Source organism: Electrophorus electricus, chromosome 3, assembly GCF_041902795.1.
Source record: "Electrophorus electricus isolate QZ-2024a chromosome 3, ASM4190279v1, whole genome shotgun sequence".
In the NCBI taxonomy this organism is placed as follows: domain Eukaryota; kingdom Metazoa; phylum Chordata; class Actinopteri; order Gymnotiformes; family Gymnotidae; genus Electrophorus; species Electrophorus electricus.
This window is the reverse complement of record NC_137499.1, coordinates 22,174,491-22,191,341: the sequence shown is the minus strand read 5'-3', so window position 1 is coordinate 22,191,341 and position 16,851 is coordinate 22,174,491. Positions and strand designations below refer to the sequence as shown.

Sequence of the window (16,851 nt, the reverse complement as noted above, 5' to 3'; positions counted from 1 at the left end):
AATAACACTGACTGGGAGGGAAAACATTTCAGGAGCTGGCACACAATCCGAGGCATGATATACAGACCATGGTTTTTATGCCAACAAAGATTTTGGGAATACCAAACTATGGCGGCACAGAGTAAACTGAATCCTGCAGTGTTCAGAGGGGAAAAGGTTATTATGAGACAGTAAACTCAGGAACTGTGTGGGTGTGAAAGGGCAAAGCCTTTAGAAGTGATCATTTAGGACCACACATACTCAGATTAGGAAAAAAGGACGAGAAAACAATAAGCAGGAAAATGATCAAGCAAATCAAATATGACACACTGGCGAAATGAATGTTGGTGTATTTGGTTTATTTGAGTGATTCCTTTCTTTTCATAAAAACCACAGCCAGCAAAGCAATCTAAAGTCACAGATAACACCCGATTGCATTCTACAAGTTTCTCTTTTTTCTTTAAATCTAAAATGTTAAAACTCAAAGCAGGATAATCTGCGAGGGAAGGGCTGGGGGTAAAGTCAGTGACCATTCAGTTCCACTCAGTGAAGCTGCAGTATCTCCTACGCACCCCTCTAGGGGGCTGAAGAGTTGTATGTGGTGGGCCTGTGACCGAGGTCCATTATATACAAATATATTGCTCCTTAAGTGAATCCAGCCCGTGAGCGTGGCGTTAGCCACAGCTCCGACTCGACTCTGAAGGCCAGAGGGACATGAGAGGCTTCTGTGCAGGGGAAAGAAGACGCGTCTCTCGGTCAAGCTCAAGGCAGGCATTGTAGAAGGCTAACAAACGCAACCAACTTAAAACAAAACCATGTTCAAAGGGGGAAAAACAAGCACAATAAAGAGAATGTGATAAAAAAAAAAACCTTATAAATAAAAATAAAGGTGAAAATTGTTACACAGCAATAAGTAATGTTCAACCATCAGAAATCAGAACCAAAAGGTAGTTCTTTGAGAGGTAAATACAGTGTCAAATGTTGGAAATATTTGGCCTGAATGTAGAGGTGTGGAGGAAGCTCGGTGTTTCTAAGGGACGGGTAGTCGTTGTCCTCCGTGGGGAACGCCACACCACGGCGACATTGAGCGAGTCTGTGGCCCCGGTCTCCGGTGTGGCAAAAATAAAGGCATTTCCACTTCGGTTCTGAATGTTGACAGTGGAACACTGCTGAACTAGTCGAGAGGCCCATCGTCCTCTTCCAGGTGGTTGCCCTGGTAACAGGTTTTGGTGTTTAACAGTATGTACACTTACAGATTGATTGGTGACGAGTATGGCTCGTAGAAAGCCCCCCTAAATAATTAAAGCCTCATTTTTAGCCACCTAATTTCTAACCACACTTCACAAAAACGTCTTACTTTGATTTTACGTCAATACATTTCGAGCAACTCGAATGACTCCAGGCAGTCATTTGAGTTTTAGAGACAAGCAAACAAGACTGGGACCTAGTGCCTGGCTTGGACTCTACACACATTTGTTCAGTTATTACGTCTTCAGTGACACATGAATATTGTACCGAACAGGTGAAACCTGTCCCCAAGGTGGCGCTGTCCGTCTGATTTCACTGCAGTTCGTACTGGTGACTCTGCACAGCACAGCATCGTCCGACCCCCATCTGCTAAAACTGCACCACGGACAAGATCCACGCGCCTTTTGGGCCCATTTTCCTAACCCATCCCCAACGACCTGTTTCCAATCTCCAGGTATTTTGGTGCTGGAGAAGAGGTGCAGGATGGGTGGAGAAGGAGCGGTAGAGAGAGAGAGAGAGAGAGAGAGAGAGAGAGAGAGAGAGAGAGAGAGAGAGAGAAAGAAGGAGAGAGGAGGTTTGCGAAGCAAGCGTGAAGACGGCTGCCTTAAAGCCTTAAAAGATCCAACACTCAGATCAGTGAGAAGCACTGAGTCACGAGGCAGATGTGTGAGCCAACGTGCTAAACAGAAAGCGGAGCAGGAGGGGAAGAGGGGGAGAGAATATGAAAGTACTTGTCTAATCTTTATTATATGGACTTATTTATTTTCCTTTTTTCAAGTTTTATGATGATTAATATTAAGAATTCTATAATAACTTTGGCAACGGTTGTTAATTACAGTTCATGCCAATAAAGCTATTTGAATGGGGGGGGGGAGGGGATGAACGAAAGAGTGACAGATGTGGAAGCAGTGCTGTCTGAGTGCTGCGTGGGGTTTGGCTTTTCAGCGTTTCAGTAGCAGTGACCCAGTGCCTAACAAACCAAGCAATTACAGAACAAAAGCAAACAAACAAACAAACAAACAAACCAACCAAGATGAAAAGCAAAGCATTTAAAAAGTCCCGCTGGGAAAACACATTTTGCGGTGCCATGTAAGACCGATGGACGATGATGGCAGCGGCTATCAAGATGGCTGGTACACAAGGTGGACGCCGTGACGGCGGCAGTGGCCTATGACCTTTCAATAGTTCAAAGTTCAAGAGGTCATGGGCACACCCTGGAGGGAGAAGCAACAGTCACAGACGACAGTGCCAGAATTCCATGCATGTGATAGAGTGTTTATAAACCCCCTTTCCCAGACCTTCCTGACTTGGGGGGGGGGGGGTAATGCTCTGTGTATGTATGATCTGGCTCTTGTATTGATCTGTGCAAGCAAACATTTGAGGTTGGGGGTAGTGCGGTCTCTTCCTCCAGTGGTCCAGAGTCCGGAGAGAACTTTCAAAGGTGTTACTGCACGGAAGGTAAGGGTGTGTGCTCAATTGTGTGTGTCTGTGTGGAGATTGGGTTTTGGCACTGGGTGCACGCATGTGTGTGTGTGTGTGTGTGTGTGTGTGGACATGTATGTAAGCCAATCAGAATATGCCGTAAGAGTCTGTGTGCTGGTTCATAAGGTGTGGTGTGTTACTTCAGCATGGGCAAGACACAAACATATGCGCACGCGCGTACATGCGCACAAGTGCGTGTACCAGCGATGCCTGTGCTTTGGTTCCTACATTTCAGCTGGGGAGAGAGAGCACATGTGAGTCCCTCAAAGCCATCCAGTCACGCGAGTTGCACTAATCCTGTGTCCACGTGAAATCAGTCCCGATGTCCAGGTGCTGAGGTTCAGCGGGGCTGCTGTCCTCCCCTTCAGCTTGCTCAGGTGCGTGCTTTCAGGTAACACCTGCTCTCGCTCTCCCCCCGCTGTCTCATTGCTGGCCTTAATGTCCAGACTTTGCCTGCTCTGAGACTCCGCCCCCTTCGGCTCTCAGACCCCACCCCGAAGCAACTACAGGAGGAGGCATGCGAAAACTTCCGGAAGGCTGCAAAGCCTCTTAGCAGAAGTGTACAATATATTTCTACACTTCTGTCGGGTTTTTTTTTATACGCAGTTCAAATACACACACTGCTCAGCACAGCCAAGTCTACAATCAATAATTCCAAAATAAGAAGAATTATGACAACAATAATTATAATAATAATGATAAGTCATTGTGTGAGTTCAGCAGCCTTCACTAGACATTCATGGTGGTAGTTGCATATATACAAGAAGTCATTTACATCCTGCCTCAGCAGGGCGTGTAAAGTCAAAAGGTCAGAGAGGAGGGGTCATGGCGTTATCTCAGTCTCTTCTCCGCTGAGTAGATGGACATGTAGTAGTCATTACTTCCCACAGCCAAATGAGGCTAGAGAGAGAGAGAGAGAGAGAGAGAGAGAGAGAGAGAGAGAGAGAGAGAGAGAGAGAGAGAGAGAGAGGAAAATGAGAGAGCGATGAATACAGAGTGAGAGAAAGAGAGGTGGAATGGTGCAGTAGAAAAAAGGTTGTTTAATATTATTAAGGCAGACAGATATATAGTTACAAATGTTATATTTCCATTTCATGTTATCATCCAACGGCATAATAAATGAGAATGAACCAATACAAAAGCATAAAAACAAATAAATAAAATGAAACTATACAGAGGAGACTGTTAGGACTCATAAGTGTTAATTTAACTCAAATTACAGCTCGACATGTTTATCTTATGACCTCACTAAAGATAGCGAGAGAGACACTAAAGAAAGTGAGGTCATATGATAAACAGAGCATTAGCAGCAGCTCCACCCATCTGTACACTAATCAAGTAGACTGCTGTGTTCTCTCTGTGGTGACTGTGTGTGTGATCTCTTACCCAGTAAGGGTGGAAGGCAAGGCAGCTGATAGCGCCAATACGCTGTCCCATAAAGCCGTCATAGTACTTAATATTACTGATCACGTCACCATTGGAGTTATAGACTGCTATGAATTGATTCATAGAACCACTGAGGAGAGAGAGAGAGAGAGAGAGAGAGAGAGAGAGAGAGTGCATTACTGGATTTTTTAAGCATCAGGAAAATGTTTCTAACACAACGATCATATCAGTTTGTGAGAAAGAGCCACATCTGTGTATCCCACTATGATTTACACTAGAGGAACCAAGGCCATTGCGGCTGTTCGATTTACACTAGAGGAACCAAGGCCATTGCGACTGGTCGATTTACACTAGAGGAACCAAGGCCATTGCGACTGGTCGATTTACACTAGAGGAACCAAGGCCATTGCGGCTGTTCGATTTACACTAGAGGAACCAAGGCCATTGCGACTGGTCAATTTACACTAGAGGAACCAAGGCCATTGCGACTGGTCGATTTACACTAGTGGAATCAAGGCCATTGCGGCTGTTCGATTTACACTAGTGGAATCAAGGCCATTGCGGCTGTTCGATTTACACTAAAGGAACCAAGGCCATTGCGGCTGGTCAATTTAAACTAGAGGAACCAAGGCCATTGCGACTGGTCGATTTACACTAGAGGAACCAAGGCCATTGCGACTGGTCGATTTACACTAGAGGAACCAAGTCCATTGCGGCTGTTCGATTTACACTAGAGGAACCAAGGCCATTGTGACTGGTCAATTTCGCTTCATCACATTCTGCTGCACAGGGTATGAGGTCTGCCTTGCAAACCAACTGACATGAAAACATCTGGCAATGGATGAATTGTGGGTAAAAAGCCTTCCTCAAGGTACCATGGGCTTTAAAACACTGCAAATAATGAAAAATGCAGTGTGGTTAATTATAATCACAATTTCCAGCAATCAGCGTTGCCCTGGATACACGCTGGTTAAACACACTCATCCGCAGGTACACCTGTCAACATGTCTGCGACCAATCCATGGTCACAGTCACGCAGTGTTCTCACGGTGACCGGCCACCTCGGAGTGAAACGTTCTCAGAATACAGGTGTCACACATGTTGCACATACTGCAGTGTGAAGAGAGAAAACAAATAGAACTGTGTCCAGTGGTGAACAGAACAGCAGCAAGATCTAAAGTTACAGCTGCGCACACACACACACACACACACACACATATACACACACACACATATATACACACGCACACACTCACACACGCACACACTTACTCACACACACGCACACACTTACTCACACACACTTACTCACACACACTTACTCACACACACTTACTCACACACACACACAACCCCATATAAGGTCATAACAGCCCAGGCTGACGTTATACTACCACAGACATCCTGTTAGCAGATAACTGCCTGTCACCACAATATTACCGCATAACGTCTCAGGTTATGCGGCTTCTCCACACCCCTTAGGTAGCAACTGAACAACATTTTCAAGCAGAAGTTCAAAGACGGTGTTCTCGTTTGAGCCAGTGCTGCTCTGCCGTACTACGGCCCTCGATTAATCACACGCTCATCTTTGACCCTTCTGTACTGGAACCATTGGGGGCTTGAGGTCTGAATTGAAAGACATCCCCTGACACACACCCACAACAAAACCCACCTTCACACACCCACTCCCCCCTGTAAGGAAATCTCTCTCTCTCACACACACACGTGAATTTAGCCTACAGTGAATGAAACATACACCCAATTTGCAACCACCCACCGACTGACCAGGCAGAGAGGTTAGCCCAGGGGTAAATGTCACTCACTCTCACACACACACACACACACACACACACTCACCAGGCAAAGAGGTTAGCCTGGGGGTGAATGTCCAACGCTGTCAGGCCTTTCACCGTCTGTAACACATTTACCGAGTCCGGTGTCCGCGCCTCAAAGAAACGCACGTCACCATTTACACTGCGGGTGTAAAAAAAAAACCCCCACACACCCCCCCCCAAGAATTATAGAAGGTAGATGACGACTTGTGTTACAAGCACTGTGAGTATTCAATCCACAGTACTGAAATAAGGTTTATTTGGATTTGTCTCCGTGTGTGTGTAGTAGGTACCTGACACTGACGATTTCTCCGTTTGTCTCCCTCTGCACGTGAGCTTTCACTACCCACGCCCCATGCTCTCGATATGTCATCACGCGACTGCAACGCAAAAAAACAAACAATCAAAACTCTAAAAGTGCTCCTTTTACAGCTAGTTTTCTTAATATTTAAATCTCAGCAAGCTCGTTGCCATGGAAGACAAAAGCGCAAGTGAGCCACTAGGGGGTGCTAAAGGAACATCAGACAGAATTCCCAACTGCAGTGAAGGGAGTGATTCTAACAGTGGGACAGGCTGCCAATACTGTTAGTATTCAATCTGTTACTGTGAAAAGAATTACTGCACATATTCTATTCTCACTGTTAATATTGCAATAATATTTTCATTAATAACAAATACTGTGTGTGTGTGTGTGTGTAAGAATGAAGGAGAGAGTGGTAGGACTTAAAGCACTTAAAGAAGTGTGCAATTACAGAATTAAAGCAGGTTTAATGAAAACACATGAGACATTCTCCTCCACTGTGCATTAGATTAGTGCAAGGTTACTATAGACTGGTTCAGACCAGTTATGTTTGTGTGTGCGTGTGTGTGTGTGTGTGTGTGTTTGGGGGGGGGGGGGCAGTGGCCTTGTGTTCTGCTTCTGAGTGTGTACTTGACATTTTAAAAACAGAAAAACCAGTCGACAAATGAAAAAGGAGTAAGACGGTGAGGAGGCAATAGAGAGAGAGTTGGAGAGATGGAGAAAGAGCTAGAGTGAGCGAGCGAGTGAGAGGAGGAGAGAGGGAGAGAGCGAGAGAAGGAGGGGAGGGTGTGATGGAGGGGTTAGACCCCACAGGTCTCCTGATAGAGCACAGAGGATGAACAGCTTGAGCAGTGGAAAATGCTAGACCCGGGGGGAGCAAATTAGCATGACTTAAAAATTCATGTGCCATTTTATGGTTTAATTACAATACTTTTTAATGGTGTGTGTGTGTGTGTGTGTGTGTGTGTGCACGCGCATGTGACTCACAACTAAGTATCCAAACACTATCTCCACCGCACGTGTACACAAAGACCTACACATGCATGTACACAATCTCACACACACGCACAGCTCTGCCTATGAAATAAAGCACACTGATCAGTGTCCTGTCTGTAGTGAGTGATGAGGTCCGGGGTGAGTGGGGGTTAGCGGGTCTTCCCATGACTACTCCACCCTGCTCACTGAGCCAAACAGCATGGTATATTCTTGATTCTTTATACCACTTAAATATGTAGATTCAGTAGTGATTCAAAGCTGGCACTCAGGTAAAACTCATTCATTCAGCCGTGACCTTCCAGTGATCACTGTGACACCAAAACCTTTATTATTTATATTACATCACATTATGTTGTATTATATTGGTTTATATTAATTCTCAACAATTTCCCTGTGTTGCAGCTGTATAGGACAGTCTGGGTTCTGGGATTATTCTCTTTAAAGTTGACGTCCTTTCAGTTGTGATTCAGTCAAATGCTTCTCCTTGTTGGTTCTCAATGGGATTCGAGTCGAATCTTTGCAGGGACTCTGTTCATGTTGACTCACCATTCATTAGGGGCCATTCTGCGATCATAGACTCGCACTGAGCCGTCACCCAGCCCAGCCACCACTAGGGAGCGCTGTGGATCACAGGACAGACTGGTCACACAGCTGTCTGCTCCTGTTGGGATGTCCTGTGGCAACAAACACACACACACACCCCCAAACGTGCATTTGCTGTAAGAGCGAATTTAAAGTTTAAGCGCTGTAAAAGTGTGTTTCATGTGGGATTTGTTTACTGTGTGTATTGTATCTGGATACAGACCTGAGAATGTAATGAAACTCTGTGTGTGAGTGTGAACCATGAGTGTGTGTTGTGTCAATGTGTATGGCAGTTTAGCTGTGCGTGCGTGTGTGTTTTGTGCATGCTGTATGACTGTGTGGAGTTTGTTTGTGTATGTCGCTCTTATGAGTGTGTATCTAGGTCTTATGCATGTGTGAGAACGTGTGTGCATCTGTGTTCATGTTATATGAGTGTGGGGTGGTTTGTTTTTTTTGTTTGAGTGTTTTATATGGTCATATGTATGGCTTATATTCATGTTTGTGTGTTATATGAGCGGTTTATGCTTGTGTGTGTCATGAGTATGTGTGGGAGTCACATGGGCGTTGGTGGTTTGTGTGTGTGTGTGGTTTATGTTTGTGTGTTGTATGAGGTGTGAGTGGTTTATGTTTGTGTGTGCATGTTATATAAGCGAGTGAGTGGTTTGTGTGTATGTGTGGTTTATGTTTGTGTGTGTTGTATGGGTGCGAGTGGTTTATGTTTGTGTGTGTAGTTTGTTTATGTGTTATATGACTGAGTGGTTTGTGTGTGTGATATATCAGTGTGTGAGTGGTTTGGGTGCATGTGAGTGTGCGATATGAACATGTGAATGGCTAATGTTTGTGTGTGTTAAATAAATGTGTGAGTGGGGTGTGTGTGTGTGTGTGTGTGTGTGTGTGTGTGTTTTAAATAAGTGTGTTTATGCTATGGTTATGGTATCTTTATGTATGTGCTACTTTTATGTAGTTACTTGCACTTTTTGTGCCTGTCTGCCTTATATGAGTGTGTGTGGTTACCTGCACTTTCATCTCTCTGTCTGTTATATAAGTAAGTGCTTGTGCTACCTGTGTGTAGTTACCTGCACTTTCATCTCTGTCTGTTATATAAGTAAGTGTTTGTGCTACCTGTGTGTAGTTACCTGCACTTTCATCTCTCTGTTATATAAGTGTTTGTGCTACCTGTGTGTGGTTGCCTGCACTTTCATCTCTCTGTCTGTTATATAAGTAAGTGTTTGTGCTACCTGTGTGTGGTTGCCTGCACTTTCATCTCTCTGTCTGTTATATAAGTAAGTGCTTGTGCTACCTGTGTGTGGTTGCCTGCACTTTCATCTCTCTGTCTGTTATATAAGTAAGTGTTTGTGCTACCTGGGTGTAGTTACCTGCACTTTCATCTCTCTGTCTGTTATATAAGTAAGTGCTTGTGCTACCTGTGTGTGGTTGCCTGCACTTTCATCTCTCTGTCTGTTATATAAGTAAGTGTTTGTGCTACCTGTGTGTGGTTACCTGCACTTTCATCTCTCTGTCTGTTATATAAGTAAGTGCTTGTGCTACCTGTGTGTGGTTACCTGCACTTTCATCTCTCTGTCTGTTATATAAGTAAGTGCTTGTGCTACCTGGGTGTAGTTACCTGCACTTTCATCTCTCTGTCTGTTATATAAGTAAGTGTTTGTGCTACCTGTGTGTGGTTGCCTGCACTTTCATCTCTCTGTCTGTTATATAAGTAAGTGTTTGTGCTACCTGGGTGTAGTTACCTGCACTTTCATCTCTCTGTCTGTTATATAAGTAAGTGCTTGTGCTACCTGTGTGTGGTTGCCTGCACTTTCATCTCTCTGTCTGTTATATAAGTAAGTGCTTGTGCTACCTGTGTGTGGTTGCCTGCACTTTCATCTCTCTGTCTGTTATATAAGTAAGTGTTTGTGCTACCTGTGTGTGGTTGCCTGCACTTTCATCTCTCTGTCTGTTATATAAGTAAGTGTTTGTGCTACCTGTGTGTGGTTGCCTGCACTTTCATCTCTCTGTCTGTTATATAAGTAAGTGTTTGTGCTACCTGTGTGTGGTTACCTGCACTTTCATCTCTGTCTGTTATATAAGTAAGTGCTTGTGCTACCTGTGTGTGGTTGCCTGCACTTTCATCTCTCTGTCTGTTATATAAGTAAGTGCTTGTGCTACCTGTGTGTGGTTGCCTGCACTTTCATCTCTCTGTCTGTTATATAAGTAAGTGTTTGTGCTACCTGTGTGTGGTTACCTGCACTTTCATCTCTCTCTCCGTGTCCCAGATGCGGATGACCCGGACGTCACCAGAGGTCATGAGCAGACCTGTCTCTTGTTCCCAGTCCACCACCATACCTGCACCTGACACACACACACACACCACAGAGATTAACCTACACTCACATATCCAGCTACACCCACCAAAAAACAAACAAACAAAAAACCCCACACAATACACAAAACAACAAGTACATTAACACAAGTATGCGTTCACGCACATACACGCGTTTGCACGCCACCCATGTCCCCACACACACACACAACCCCTCACACACGTACGCAGATTATGCATGTCATCTACCGTTCCGACTCACGCAGCGCCACCTGCTGGAGTATTTATTCCCTGCTTCACACGGCGCCATGCTCTCAGGACACGCTGACACCACCACCCTGGTGGTGCACCGGGTCATTCCAGTCTACTACTTAGTTCAGCCAATCAGGGCTGAAAGAGCTTTTATGCGAGGTCAACACACTTGCAAACATGCACATCCCCCCACCCCAACACACACACCCACACACACACACCCCAACACACACACCCCAACACACACACCCACACACACACACAGAAAAATGCAGCAGTATTTCCTGTGTTTCTAGCCCTAGTGTCCTAGTTTCCCAGCTTCTGCTCTCAGTCAAAAAAAACAAAACCAAAGTAAAAACAAGGGGAACTTCCAGGCACGGACACGCGCGCACACACACAGGAGTATAAAACACGGAGACCAGTGAGGGCAAAAACCTCTCAAACAACCCCATCCCTATGACAGCGTCTCATAAATAATTCCAGCTAGCAGGCTCACAGAGCAGAGCTCACAACACATGCATTAAACCTGCTGAAAGAATGATGTCAAACAGGATGTCTCATTTCATCACTTCCTACTGATGCCACACGGACTCAGCATACGGCGTGCGCTCTGCAGTGTGAAGTCAAGCAGGGCTGCACTGTGGTAAACAGCAGGAAAAGTTTGCAGCAACTGAATGATAAGTGTGTGTGTGTGTGAGTGTGTGTGTGTGCACACGTGTGCTTTCATATAGGGACCACTTCAATGTGAGATGATAAAATCAAATCAAACCAAAATCAAATCACTTTGGCTGTGGAGTTTGGCTTCTGTGATCACAGTGTGCTGGAGGCTGTCCACACTGGGAATTGGCAAAGACTGCAGCAGCTCCCAATACAAAACAAATGTTTAGAAAAGATACAGGAGCAAGGGAATAAATAAAAGACTGAAATACAGAAAGCTAAGCCAAAGCTAAAGTGTGAAAGCAAAATTAAAAAATGCTGAAAAAAGAAAATGTTGCAAGAATCCGTAAATAATAAAAATAATAATCTAATAATACTCTGTAATACAGGACTGATGCTCTGGGGTGTACAGGGAGTCCTGCCTCCGTCCGCGTCAACGGCCGGACATCCGTGATGGCCAAAGAAAACGCGGCTAGGTTGCATGGCAAGAACGTTCCGTGAATCGCATCATTTAACTCCCACTATATTCGCAGACACCAACGCTCATTTTAGTGTGGAAAGCGCACAGAGCTAGCAACGCAATCACCACGGGTGTGATCCCCCAGGGAATATGCAAGTCGTTCTGATCAGTTGCTGAAGCTGAGAGCATGAGAATCAGCTAATGTTAGCCTCTACACATGCGCACAGACAGAGGAAGGCAGCAGCTCTAGCCAGCGGCCCTGGTGCCCGTGTCGGCCCGGCTCGTCCCAGAGTCCAGGAGGTCAGGGTTATGAAAAGCCAAACACCAGACCGTCCGGCACATTCAAAACGATGTCTGTGCGCCAACAGCTGAGATGCGATTCCTGCATTAACATCTGTAATGTGCTTCAGTCGAACACATTGGACACACGCGCGCACGCGCTTCGACCGTGAGCCAGGTGAGTCCTCCCGGGGCCGGCGGGAGCGAAACTGCGGCTAGCTGGATCCGTGGGCAGCAGAATCGGCACTCGGGAATGATCCGAGGTGGAGCGGCTCGGACAGGCAGCTGGGACCGTGGGGGGGGGTTGTGAGGCAGTGCGGAGAGAAAGTGCGCCTAACTGGATGGACGAGGAGTCTGGCGGGCATGACAGATGAGTGTGGTAGTATTCCCACCTAACAAAGGAGACGGGCGGGTGAGTGAAGCACTCACCTCCCTGTTTACTTCTGTCAAGATAGATCGAAACCCGTCGAGCTAGACCTGTGAGATGAGAGAGGGGAGGGGAGAGGAGACCGGAGGAGGGCAGAGGAGGGGAGAGGAGGAGAGACAGGAAGAGGGCAGAGGAGGAGAGGGGAGGAGAGAGAATAGCAGGAGCAGGTCAGTACATCAGCCAGAAGACAGAGTTAGCCAAAAGATGCATATGCTCTCACACACGCGCACACACACACGGCAGGAGTGGAAGTGAAAACAAGTCTGGGGTTTCTCAGCATGAAATCTGCCAATTAAAGATCAATTAAAGTTCACCCTGAGTCAAATGCCACTGTGTGCTCCCTCCACACGCTGCACTCGCTCTTTCTCCCTCCCTCCACTGGAAACCTCTTTATGAATGTAAAACTCGCTCTGCCTTCTCCTAAAGCAGATGCACAAATCCCTCATCAGCAAACCTGCGTCTGCAGCTGCTGCTACACTGCGGCGTGCGAGTGTGCGACAGTGGGACCGTGGCAGCACCCAACAGTTCACAGCATGACGGCGTGTCCCGCCGACATCGAGTCCCCTGCTAAACCTGACGGAGAGAGCAGCACTGCACCATATTCAAATGCACCACCCTCCCTGCGCCACACGTCAGGATCACTTCACGAACTTCTTACGGTCTTGACCCTTAAATGCTCCGTTGGCCGAGCTGGGGGGCGTTGCTTACTGCTCCATCCAGGGAGAGGGAGGCAGGGAGAAGGAGTACACAGTGGCAGACACACACTCACTCTCTGAGATTCCCGGTTTCGGAGGAGTTTTCAACGGCTGGTGCTGAGAAAGCTGACAGGCCTTGTCTGGCCCTTCCACCCTGCCCTCTATAGGGGGATAGGGCGCCTAGCAGAGCCCGTGGGCGGCTAAAGGCAGCAGCAGGTTGGGGAGGTGAGCAGCAGCAAGGCACTTCAGGGAGGCTGGGATATGTAGTTCCCACAGCACGCAGCAGCTTCTGACAATTATACGCCATCTGAAGGAACAAAGAAACCTGGAAACTAGTTTTGCACATCAGAGGTGTGTGGAGGGCCGACACTGCACTAGTGTGTGCACAGGCTTACACGCGAGTGTGTGCGTTTAATGCAAGAGGAGCTGCAAAGGCTGGACAGAACAAAGACCTCAGATCAGCCCAAACCACTCAGCAGCTACTGTGTTCAAGGGAGCCACAGCTCTCAGCGAGTGCGCGAGCGGCATAAGCGACAGGTCTGAGGTCAGTTCCTGAAGCGACGCGCGTCAACGCTCCTCGCACAGGCAGCAACCACAGGAGCTCTATTGATGAAGCCGTATTTAGTGCCACCAGGGAGAACCTTCTCTGTGTGCGCGTGCGAGACGTTGAGTAGAGCAGGACTTAAATGACCTAGACTCCCCTGTGGCTGTGCTACAGATCCAAACTGCAGGGCTTTGGTGGCACATTTTTTCCCTCTCTCTCCAACCTCCATCTACTTCTGGGAAGTCAATGCACAGTTCAGCATTCAGTTAACACCTGGCCTACCAAGAAAATAGTAAAATTTACTGGGGATTTTCATTCACCATGACGATAAGACAAAAACAACAACAAAAAAAGCTGCAACAAAAAGTGTGTGTCAATGTTGAGTCCCGGGTGGGAGAATCCCTGTCTATCTGGTAATAGCAACATGAAAACACAGGAGAGGCATAATGCAGCGAGACTGCAACACAACCACACCAAAGTGAAAGGGTTAAAAATAAACAGGTAAACAAAGGCATATCTACTACTAGTCAGCTGGTCTATTTTTTTCTAAACATAGCAGGGTGGGGGGTGGGGGATGCTCCACTTCCACAGCAACAGCCACAGAGCTTTTCCTGGAGTTTGGGTAACTGGGTAAACGACTCCTTATCCATACCGGAGCAGCCATGGTTTTCCCTAGAATCCCGACTCGTGCTGCAATTCCGAAATGCTTTTCCAGCCACTGCCAGCATGGGGGATGAAATGAGGCAAGGTCAGCCCAAGGTCAGGGGAAAACAAACAAACAAAAAAAACCCCCAGGATGTGTGTGTCCACCTGTGTGTGTGTGTGTTTCTGCGAACCTCGTGTCGTTGGCAGCATGTCCGACAGCCCCTGCCACGCGGTCACCATCTCGGGGTTCCGCTGATCCGCAAAGTTCTTCCAGATCCGCAACGCCCCGTCGTCTGCAGTGGGGCAGAGACATTCAGAAAGACTCCCCACCGACAACTCTCTCACACACACACACACACACACACACACACACACACACACACACACACACACACACACACACACACACACACACACACACACACACACACACACCACCTCTCACAGACAAGTCATAGATCACAGCCGGTACATAGCACAGGCTTGCGCTACCGCTGATTGGAGGAGTTCTGACTGGCAGGTGAACGTACCAGTTGCGGTGAGCAGGAGGGAACAGTCGTGCCCGTTCAGGTACTCCATGGCAGTGATGCGGGTGTAGCGAGGATTACCATTGTAGAAGTAGTCCAGTCTCTCTCCTTTCTCCCAGTCCCAAAAACTACACACACAAACACACACAAACACACACACTGAATACAAATGTTCCTGGTGACACTCAAAGCAAAACTCAGGATCAGCTTCACCTCCATCAGGGTCGTTAACCTCAGCTGAAGAGAGGTTATGTGACAAGTATCTACAGTGCCACCCGCTGCGTCATTCCAGTTACTATAACAAAAAGGCCTTTTGGTGTGTTCAAGCCCTGGACAGAGTAGCAGACGTAATGTAGCGCCCAAGCAACTTGTTGCCATGTCCGGGCGTTGTATTTGTTTTGAATGCATTTGAATGAGGCATCAGGCTGCTGATATTCCTGCCCACCAATAGGGTGTGCTGTTCTTCAGCCTAATAGTGAGACCCATAATAACCTGTCACGGTGACCCACTTACTGCTCTCTGTGCCGAGAGATGCTAAAGTTATCACAACCACCGAGAAGGAAAGTACTGTGAAAGCCGTACTCACACATGTCTGGGGTCTCAATCCCTGCTTTTCTCAAGAAGCCTCACTAGCATGTTCAGAAGGGCCAATATAAAGACACCCCAATTTCAGATCAGGGAATGTGTGCGCACACATTTGCATGCGGCCCTGTGTGTGTGTGTGTGTGTGTTTGCGCGCGCGTGCGTACGCACATGAAGGCTCAATCCTGCAGTCCCAATGCGGGAGCGTTCGCCATACGCACGCTGCCCGGACCCTGCTGGTTCTGCTCACGACCGCGTTCCACCATCACAACTTAAATGCACACAGAGAGCGGGCGAACGCTGTATGTGTGATCGATCGCATGCCACGGCCTAGAAACCCCCCCGGCCTTGTGCCACCTTCCAATGGCGAGGCATACAGACCGGTGCAGGACCTTATGAATCCACTGGGCCAGAAGATCCCATGGGAAATCCCTTAACCTTTCCTATACTAAGTCAATATAGCGTAACAACTCTGCCTCTCCAGTTGGGAACTGGGATTCGGTCCCCAACCTGGGCAAGTAAGTCGCACTGGATAAGAGCGTCTGTCAAACGTGTAAACAGAAATATACTAAAGAAGTTTCTTTTTTAAGTTCTGTCACAGGAAAGTAGGAGCTATCATGTAGATCTAGAGTGTTTGAGCAGAACCTAGAGTCCTGAATTTAGCACTGGAACTAAAATCTAGATTCTAGACCCCAAAACGTCCTTCTAGGGCAGACCTGTGTCATTGGTCCTCTTGCTCAGTTCAACCCCAACACTGCCACTCTCACTTAACGCCTGGAGATGGAAAAAGGTTGTGTGCCAGCCTCACTCACCAGATGGAGTCTTTGTCAGCCACAGCAATGCAAGGGTTAAAGGGGTGGAACTTCACAACTGATGGAACGCCGGGGTTCCTGTTTATAAAGATCTGATCGTCCAGTCGGGCAATTCCTAGATGCAGGAAAGGGTGTCAGTCAAAACTCTGCTCGTTATATATAATATATAGAAAAATGGAAAAACATATGCTTGAAATGTTTGAATACCTTTTTCCCAGCAATATAATGCATTATGATATTATTGATGTGTGTGTGTTCCTTAAATAAACAATATGAATATAGTCATTGATAAAAGTGGTGAAGTCAGATATGGTAACTTTTCTTCACATTTCAGTCGCACCGAATGAGCAGGTCGCGCCTGTCCGACTCTCGCGAGGCGCCGTGACGTCAGCGGTACGAGGCGGAGGCGAACGATAAGGAAGCGGAACAGAGAATGAACAGTGAGGGTGTCGGAGCTGGAGCGCCACTTTACTGACCCACCATATATATATGGTGGGTCCCCCCCCCGACTCAGAACATCAAACAGAGTGAAGGTGTTTTTTTTTTGTTTTGTTTTGTTATTTTGGGTTTCTTTTTAAGCTGAGAGGAAAACAGAGTGATAAATGAGAAAGACTCAATCACGTGGGAACGGGAGTCTCCACTCGGATGTCATCCGATTCAGAGTCCTGGTGTGTGTGTGCGCGTGAGGCATGTTGCCCATTCTGTTTGAAAATGGGAGCTTGGCAGCCAGAAGCCTTTAAAGTTCATGACTTACACACACACAGACAAACTCAAATAATCTAGAGAGAAGAACAGGGTCAAAGCAAACAAACACATCCACAGCCTGGGATTTCACTGTAGCTGAA

The 16,851-nt window shown here is 46.9% G+C and overlaps 1 protein-coding gene across 11 annotated transcripts in view; it reads right to left on the bottom strand.

Moving 5' to 3' along the window:
• Positions 1–321: 321 nt before the first annotated feature.
• rptor (regulatory associated protein of MTOR, complex 1) overlaps positions 322–16,851 on the bottom strand; it is an 80,167-nt gene continuing 63,637 nt past the window's right edge. For 4 of the 11 annotated variants that reach the window (XM_035525601.2, XM_035525605.2, XM_081710611.1 and 1 more), the window contains 11 exons: positions 16,007–16,121; positions 14,616–14,740; positions 14,277–14,378; positions 14,093–14,158; positions 12,204–12,251; positions 10,049–10,155; positions 7,771–7,898; positions 6,221–6,307; positions 5,953–6,069; positions 4,096–4,225; positions 322–3,609 (listed from right to left, as the gene is read on the bottom strand). In XM_035525601.2, coding sequence (XP_035381494.2) covers positions 3,541–3,609; positions 4,096–4,225; positions 5,953–6,069; positions 6,221–6,307; positions 7,771–7,898; positions 10,049–10,155; positions 12,204–12,251; positions 14,093–14,158; positions 14,277–14,378; positions 14,616–14,740; positions 16,007–16,121 — 1,094 coding nt within the window. In that variant the 3' untranslated portion in view covers positions 322–3,540. Of the gene's footprint in view, positions 3,610–4,095; positions 4,226–5,952; positions 6,070–6,220; positions 6,308–7,770; positions 7,899–10,048; positions 10,156–12,166; positions 12,252–12,300; positions 13,676–14,092; positions 14,159–14,276; positions 14,379–14,615; positions 14,741–16,006; positions 16,122–16,851 lie in introns of those variants that run through there. The other 7 variants (XM_035525614.2, XM_035525620.2, XM_035525623.2 and 4 more) reach the window with 5 other exon arrangements.